Source organism: Dipodomys merriami, unplaced genomic scaffold (assembly GCF_024711535.1).
Source record: "Dipodomys merriami isolate MVZ:Mamm:240054 unplaced genomic scaffold, mDipMer1.0.p SCAF_78, whole genome shotgun sequence".
Lineage (NCBI taxonomy): Eukaryota > Metazoa > Chordata > Mammalia > Rodentia > Heteromyidae > Dipodomys > Dipodomys merriami.
The window spans coordinates 4,111,086-4,119,292 of NW_027206379.1; the positions used below are offsets into that span (position 1 = coordinate 4,111,086).

General features: G+C 65.9%; 1 protein-coding gene across 1 annotated transcript; it reads left to right on the plus strand.

Moving 5' to 3' along the window:
* The first annotated feature begins 5,792 nt into the window (after positions 1 to 5,792).
* Positions 5,793 to 6,673, plus strand: Phlda2 (pleckstrin homology like domain family A member 2). The gene is made up of 2 exons (XM_070009731.1): positions 5,793 to 6,243; positions 6,402 to 6,673. Exon 1 carries the CDS (start codon positions 5,836 to 5,838, stop codon positions 6,229 to 6,231), a length of 396 nt encoding a protein of 131 aa, XP_069865832.1. The 5' UTR covers positions 5,793 to 5,835; the 3' UTR covers positions 6,232 to 6,243; positions 6,402 to 6,673.
* The last annotated feature ends 1,534 nt before the right edge of the window (positions 6,674 to 8,207 follow it).

The window sequence follows — 8,207 nt, forward strand, 5'->3', positions numbered from 1 at the left end:
TGCTTCCCCGGTGCTACGTCACCCCCGCGGTTCCAGTGGTCTGACCTGGGTTTCACGTGGCTGCTGGTGGGCTTCCAACACAGCATATGCCTGACTCCCAGCCCCACAGGGGTGGGGCGCCCAGGTCCCCCTGTTCCTGTGGCCAGGCTGCTCTGAAGGCTCAGGACCTGTTGGCCTAGGGCAGGGCCAAGCCGAAGTGTGAGCACAGCCCTGCAGCTCCTACCACCTGGAGGTGATTGGGGCCCAAGGAACCTAGAAGGCCAAGCCCGCCGGCTAGCCCTAGCCGCCCCAGCCCCAGGAACAGAGCTAAGAGGGCTGCGCTGCCTGCTGTCTGCCTGTGGAGGTAGAGGCCCTGGGCTGGTTCACGCTGGCCTCTGGTCTCCTCAGGCTCCTATCTTATCTGCCACTCCCCCTGGGTTATTTGGCTCTGGACCTTAAATGCTGGCTGGCTGCTGTCACCCAGTAGGTGACAGGTGTGGGGGAGGGGCCCTGGCCCCTGCCGCCTCCCCTATAACGTGAACCTTTGGCCCTTCCTGGCCAGTGGGGGCGGGGGCTCCTTGCATCTCTGCAGGTGGGTGCCACCCACTTTCACCCAGTCCCACCCCACGTGGCCGGGCAGCCCTGGCCCTGCCCTCCAGCGCACACTGTTCAGGGTCCCGGGGCCTTCCTCAGGCTCAGCCAGCCAGATTTTGTTTTGTTTTGTCAGTCATGGGCTTGAACTCTGGGCTTGGGTGCTGACCATGTGCTCTTCAGCTCAAGGTGAGTGCTCTACCACTTGAGCCACAGCACCACTTCCGGTTTTCTAGTGGTTTATTGGAGATCAGAGTCTCACAGACTTTCCTTCCCCGGGCTGGCTTTGAACCGTGATCCTCAGATCTTAGCCTCCTGAGTAGCTAGGATGACAGGCGTGAGCCACCAGTGCCTGTCTCCCAGCCAGCTTTTTAACAGCTGTGTGTTTAGAGTAAATTCCAGATGCTGAGACCTGGAGGCCACTGTCGTGTAGGTCCCATGCTGACCTGGACACTTGTTAGCCAGGCACACCTGCCAAGTCACCTTGGGCGGCGCCCCAAAGCCTCACCGCCACCTCTGCTCCAGTGTCCCGGCCTGCTGAGTCACCTCCAGGGCGCGGCCGGATGTTACTTTCCATGACAACCGGACTTGGGCATGGGCAGGGCCTGGCCCGGCGTTCTCCGTCCAGTTCTCTGGGAGTCTCCAGAAAGTGGGGAGAAGCCCCCTCCCCCTCAGGCCCCAGTGTGGCCAGCCAGGGCTGCCCCCCCATCTTGCCCCCCCCCCGCAGGGAAGTGGTCACAGCGTCTCCCCAGGTCTGGGACAGGTGCTGCCAGCTGCCAGGCTGCTCGGAGGCCTTAGGGCACAGCCTCCCCCGCTGGGGCAGGGCAGGGACCCTGGGTCGGTGTCTTTGCCCCCCCCATACCCCATGCCGTGAGGAGTGGGAGGAGAGCTGCCAGAACCCCCTCAGGCCCCCTTGGGCGGGCTGAGAGGAGGGCTAGACACACTGTCCCCTCTCCCTGCTTGGCCTGTCCTATGTGGTGGGAAGAGGAGGTGGGTGCAGAGGCCAGAGGCCCACGTTCTGTACCCAGAAGTGCGGAGTGTTCTTCCATGATGAGGGGCTCGGCGGGCGAAGGGACTTTGGGGATGGCCAGGGCCTCCAGAGAGGCAGAAGAGCAGCAGAGACCAACAAGGCCTGTGCCCGCCGAGTGGCCTGGCCTCCCGGGGGACCTGCCCTGTAGGTGCCCTGAGGCCCGGTGGCCTGCGCTTCCACCGCCCCACCCCCCCAGCTGCTTCCCCAGAATGCATGTGTCCCAAACCTGCCCCCCCAGGACCGAGAGCTACCCACCACAACCATCAAATGCCCGGTGCCCCGTCTGCTGGGCTCGGGTGTGCGGCCAGCCTGACGGGATGGGTGTGACGGCTCCTCAGTCTGCAGAGGGACCCCCTGAGGCTCCCCATGGCCCTTCCTGAATGAACCTCCAGCCTTCCCAGTGGGCCAGGTCCCTCCGCTGAGCTCCTCCGCCCTCCACACCCCCCCACCCCCACCCTGCTTCAGACAGCCCCGTGGACACTTCCAGCCAGCTTGAGGGCACCCCCCTGCCCCCGCAGCAGGCCACACAGCTCACCATGTACCACACGGCACCTTTCCGTGTGTGTGTGTGTGTGCGTGTGCGCGCGTGTGTGTGCATGTGCATGCATGCGTGCGTGCGTGCACACACACACATGCACCCATGCTGGACACTCCCTGAGCTTTTTTGCTCAAGGCTGGTGCTCTACCACTTGGGCCTCATCTCTACGTCTGACTTTGCTGGTTAATTGGAGAAAAGAATCTCATAGACTATCTTGTGTGGGCTGGCTTCTAACTGAGCTCCTCAGATCTCGGCCTCATCCTGAGAAGGATTGCCGGTGTGAGCCTCCCGTGCCTGGCGGGGCGTTCAACCTTAGGTGCTGAAACAATGCAGTGACCTTTAGCCACTATGTCCATTTTCTTTTTTTTTTTGTGGGTCGTGGGGCTTGAACTCTGGGCCTGGGCGCTGTCCCTCAGCTCTTCAGCTCAAGGTGAGCGCTCCATGCTTGAGCCACAGCACCACTTCCGGTTTTCTAGTGGTTTATTGGAGATGAGTCTCACAGACTTTCCTGCCCAGGCTGGCTTTGAACCATGATCCTCAGATCTCAGCCTCCTGAGTAGTTAGGATGACGGGCGTGAGCCACCAGCACCCAGCTACTATGTCCAATTTCTAAGTGACTAGACTGGGCTCTGACTCAGAGTTCCAAGGGCTGGTGATAGCTTCTGAGAAGGGTACTAAGTGGTGAATAGGAGTTCACCGGTGATGGAGGAAGGGGAAGGGGGCTATTGACTGAAATATCACTTAGTTCCCACCCACTTAAGAGGCAGGGCCCACCCTTTAGACTCCAGCCAAAGGGCTCAGGGAACCACAAGCTTGGGCAGCCAGGGCGCAGCCCTGGGAGGCCGACACCAGGCCGAAAGTGGGTGCCTGAAACCAGGTGGGGCAGGCCGGGTGGCCCCCACCCGCGCCTCACTTTTCTCAGGCTGCAGCTGGGAAGACAGGGACCCAGAGCAGGCCTGAGTCACAGGACCTGGCCCATAGGCCCTGTCGGCTTCGGACAGGTGACATGTGGGTGCCCCTCCAGCCCCCCAGGATCCTGCCCTGTGGGCGCAGGGACCTCAACACCAGCAAGTCTCCCTGGCAATCCGGGAGGGCTTCCTGAGAAAGGCAGAGGTCCGCACGGGGCAGCCTCCATGAGCGGGGCCTACAGGAAGAGGGTGGTGCCGGGCCCTGGGCGCCCTGCCAGCTCCGTGACACAGCTTCCTCACGGCTGTTGGCCTTGCCCAGCGGGTTGGACAGGTGCCTGGGGAGCTGGCCTCGTCACCGTGGGGAAGTGACCTCACCTCACTCCGGGAGCTTCAAAAGGTTCCCTGCTCTCCAGCCAGACAGCCTTGAGGGGCCGGGCTCCCGGGCCAGAGCTGCAGGCCACACGGGACCCGGAGTGCCCAGGCTGGATATTGGGTGTCCCCCTCTGTCCACGCTCCCTGGGAACCCCAGATGGAGACCCTTGGATAAATATCAGTACACATGGCCAGGACTGATGCTGACTGATGCCTCAACCCGGGGCCCAGCCCTGCCCCTCCCTCTGAGAGTCAGCCATGAACTGTCCCAGCCCCACACCCTCCAGAAGAGCCCTTCTAGTCTCACGACCACGGTTTGCTGTGTTACACGGGCTGGGTCACTGCACCACTCTGGGCCCCCACTTCCTGAGTGACCGTGAATGGGAGAGACAGCTTCCGTGAGCCACCCTAGCCTTGGCCTGGCCTCCAGGCTGCACCTCCCTCTTGGCTACCTGAGGCTTGGGGTCCCCCAAACTCTTCACCTGGGCTGTTGGTCAGAGCTCCGCTCCATGCTGACCTCAGCCGCTGGGAGGGGGGGGGGGGGGAGGGCACTCAGCCAGCCCGGGGCTGGAGCGAGCCAAGAGGAGTTGTGTCTGTCCATCACCCCCCCCCAGGCTTGACCTTGTATAAGAGGCACAGCAGAGGGGCCTGGGCAGGCAGGAGGCCTTTGGGGAGGCTGTGGGGCCCAGGGCTGTGGATGCCCAGCGCCTGGTCTCACCCCCACCCCCTGCCAGGCTGGCATCTGTCTCCAGAGAGCAGCAGGAACTTGGCTGTGGGATGGGGCTGAGGCTGGGGAGTGGCCTGGCTACCTGCCCCGCGCCTCTCTCTCCCTGTCTTCACTTTCTGCCACTCCTGTGCCCTCCCTGGGCCTCTTCTCACCTGGGACTCCGGTGGGTCCCGTGCCAGCTTCTCCAGGCAGTGCTGGCGCTGCAAGACCCTCCCTTGGCCCTCTGTTCTCTTCCCACACGGGGGTGGGGGGGGGAGGCGGTTCTGTGCTCCTGAGGGGAAAGGGGACCAGCCAGGCACGCAGGCACACAGTAGGTACTTAAGTAATAGCAAGTGTCCACACCAGGAGCTGAGCCCCCCGCTGACTAGCCTCTGATGGGGACGCAGATGGCTCTGGGGCCCCATGGCTGCCGTCCAAGCCCTGCCCCTCACCCTCTGGCCTTGCTGGGCTCTGCTCACAGCATGGCCTCTTAACCAGGCCTCAGTGCCCACGGCCCAGGCCAGTGGGGCCGGGATGCCTTCGCCAGCAGGAAGCCCACTGAGCTCTTTGCCAGGGGTCCCCCTCCCAGCCACCCTGTGGCCTGCTTTCCCACCTGTGGCAGGCCAGACGCCCTTGTCCAGCGGTCCCTAGACCTGTCTCCGTCCTCCAAGGTCAGGATCTGAGCCCGCCCCCAGCTCCCCTGCCCCTTCACACCCTGACTCCCCCCACACCCAGGCACACGGTGGAAAGCACTGTTAGGGCCAGGGTTGAGGCTGCGCGGGGAGGGGTCCCGTGAGGGGGGGCAGGGGGCCCAGGACCTGGTTTGGCGCTCCCAGGACGCTGTCCTGCCAGGCTCCCTGGTTTTGGACCTAGGTTGCCCTTGGCCTTCGGGCCCTCGCCCGGGCCTGGGCCGCCTCGCTGCACCGGGCTGCCCGCGGGGCCCTGGGGCTCCCGCCCCCACCCCTGGGAACCGGGGGAGCCGCGTCCACTTCCTGCTCCCATTAAACCCTTTAAAGGCCGGGCGAGCGCGGCGGCGGCCGGCGGGCGCTGACTCACGGCCGCCCCCGGGCCGCGCCCCGGGACCCCGGGACCCCAGTCCGGCACAGGGGGGGAGCGCCGCCCGGTACCGGCCCAGACCCCCCCCCCCCGCCGCCGCTCGGCCCCCACCGGGAAGGTGGGACGCGGGGCCCGCCCCGGGGGGCGGTACGAGGGGAGCCCCGCTTCCCCTGCCCGTGGAGCCCGGGCGGCAGGGCCGGATCCCGGGGCGGCTTGGGGCCGAGGTCCAGGCCGGGGGCGGGGGTTCGGGGCTTCCCGGTGGTGAGTCACCGCCGGCGGGGCCGGCTGCGGCGCATTCCCCCGGCGAGGGCGGGCTGCGGCGGGGTGCGGACCCCGAGTCACCGCCACACCCCGCCGGGCCGGGCGGCCGGGGGTCCGGGCCGGAGGGGAGTGCGCCGCAGAAGTGGAGGAGGGTCGGCCGGGGCTCGGGGCCTCGCTCGGCCGGGGACGGGGCGTGGCCCGCGCCGAGCAGAGTGGGCGTGGCTGGCCGGAGTCGGGGGCGTGGCCTGAGAGTGGCCAGCACAGGACCGGGCCCGGGTGTGGGCGGGGCTCTCCCGGGGGCGTGGCCCCGCTTGGGGCGGGGCGGATATAAGGAGCGCTCCGGGCCGGCGGCGTGCATTGCCGGCTCGGCCCCCACCTCGACCGCCCGCGGGACATGAAGACCCCCGGCGAGGTGCTGCGCGAAGGCGAGCTGGAGAAGCGCAGCGACAGCCTGTTCCAGCTGTGGAAGAAGAAGCGCGGCGTGCTCACCCCCGACCGCCTGCGCCTCTTCCCCGCGGGCCCCGGCGCGCGCCCCAAGGAGCTGCGCTTCCACTCCATCCTCAAGGTGGACTGCGTGGAGCGCACGGGCAAGTACATCTACTTCACCATCGTCACCACCGACCGCAAGGAGATCGACTTCCGCTGCCCGGGCGAGAGCTGCTGGAACGCGGCCATCACGCTGGCGCTCATCGACTTCCAGAACCGCCGCGCGCTGGAGGACTTCCGCGGCCGCCAGGAGCGCGCCGCGCCCGCCGCGCAGCCCGAGTCCCGGGCGGCGCGCGCGCCCTGAGCCCGCGTCGCGGTGAGTCCCGGGGGCCGCGGCTGGGCCCGTGGGGCGGGGGGGCGGGCTGCGGCCTGGGGACACTTCGGGGGCCCTGGCGCCGCGATCGCCCAGCCAGCCTTTGTCCCCAGGGTTGGGGGCCCCGCAGGCACAGCCCTGACCCAGTCCTCTCCTCACAGAAACACACGCTGGACCGCACGGGCCGCTGCCGGGCAGGAGCCCCGGGGGTGCCCGGCGTGTCGGGGAGCCAGGCGGGCTTCCACCCGCGGACCACGCGAGGACAAGGCGGCGGCCCCGACCTCCCGCGGACCCTCGCCCCGCTGTGCGGGCGCCTTAACTTATTACTGGACTATGTATTTATTTTGTTGTTACGCCGTTCCGTCTTAATATTTTGTTTTTGCATCCTGGTGCCATTCCAAATAAATGTCTCCATATGTGCTTTTTTTACTGAGCAGCTGTGACCGTGAGGTTCCTCCTGGGAGACCTGGGGGGGGGGTCACCCCCATCCGGAAGCCAGCTTTGAATGAATGTGTCATTGCCCAGGCCAGGTCCCCGCCTCCCCAGCCCAGGAAGTGCCCTGGGCGCGGCTAGGCTGGCCTCTGCTCCTGGGTGCGGCCACTGGCTGGAAGTTGGCTCACTGACCCATCCGAGGACAGCACACCCCCACCCAGGCGCCATGCCGCCTCGCGGGGTGGCGTCCTCGAGTGTCTCCTGCCACACACCGCCTGTCCGGCAGCGGACCCAAGGCTCTTCAGCAGGCAGCCTGCCCGGGCTCCTGACCCCACCCTGGGCTGCACCCAAGGTGTCTCCGGTCCAGCAGCCTGCCAGTGCTAGCAGGGTGGGTCCTGCTTCGGAACAGATGGGGGCTGGCCTGGGTCTCCCCCTGCCAGCCCAGGACGGTGACGTGGTCCAGGAGCTCACCAGACCCCTGCGCTACACCTTGAGACACCTGCGGAGCGGCAGGTGCCTCCTCACCTGGCTCTGACCTCAGGCTGAGCGGGAGTGGTGGCAGGCAGGCCGGCCTAGCAGGGAAGCGCTGTGGCCCTTCCCCCTCCCTGGGTGCTGGGACACCAATTCTCCCCTCCCCCTCTCCAGGGAGCATGCAGCCTTCCCTTGGCCTTCCTGCAGGAGGGGACACCAGCAGGGAGGACAGAGTCCGAATCCCTGTCCTCTAATCCCTGACACACGTACCTGCAGTGGGGCAGGGGTCCTCCCTGTCCTTCCAGGTATCCCTACTGGATAGGGGACTGTCCCTTTGTCTGGGCACAGTGTCCAGACAGGAGGACATTCTGTGTAAGCCTGTGAAGGCCCTGTGCCGGTGGGGCAGAGGCCCCTCCCAACAGCAGAAAACAGCGGCTGGGGCCCTGAGACCCACACATGCCCCGTGGGGGCCTCTCCCACCCCGTTCGGGGTGGCTGAGCGTCAGGCCTGGGGCTTAGGTCTGGAGTGGGGTTGGGACTTGGCCGTCTGAGGCCCCTCACCTTCTGCTGGCCGTACGTGGAATTCTGGAACCTGTAGACTTCTATTCGTAGGAGCTCCTGGGGTGAGAGTGTCGGGGAGCAGGGAAGGGGCTCCAGGGCTTGCCCTCGCACCCTCGAATCCCTCCTCCTGCCCAGGTCTGGTGACCAGGGGTGCCTACCCACTGTTAGGGCCTGGGGGAAGTTGGGGTTACCCACTGAGCCCTCAGCTTCTTACCAGGCCTTGCTTCCCTATCTTTTGCTGTGTGGGGAGGTGGGAGGTACTAGGGCTTGAATTCAGGGCCTGGGAACTATTCCTAAGCTTTTTCCACTCAAGGCTGGTTCTCTACCCCTTGATCCACAGCTTCACTTCTGGCTTTTTGGAGATTAATTGGAGATAAGAATCTCGTGGCCTTTCCTGCCTGGGCTGGCTTGGAACTGGGATTTCTCATCTGCTGTGTTAGTGGACTCAAGGGCTGGGTCAGTGGTAGGAGACAATGCTAGAGGACCCTGTCCCTGGGGCTCTGC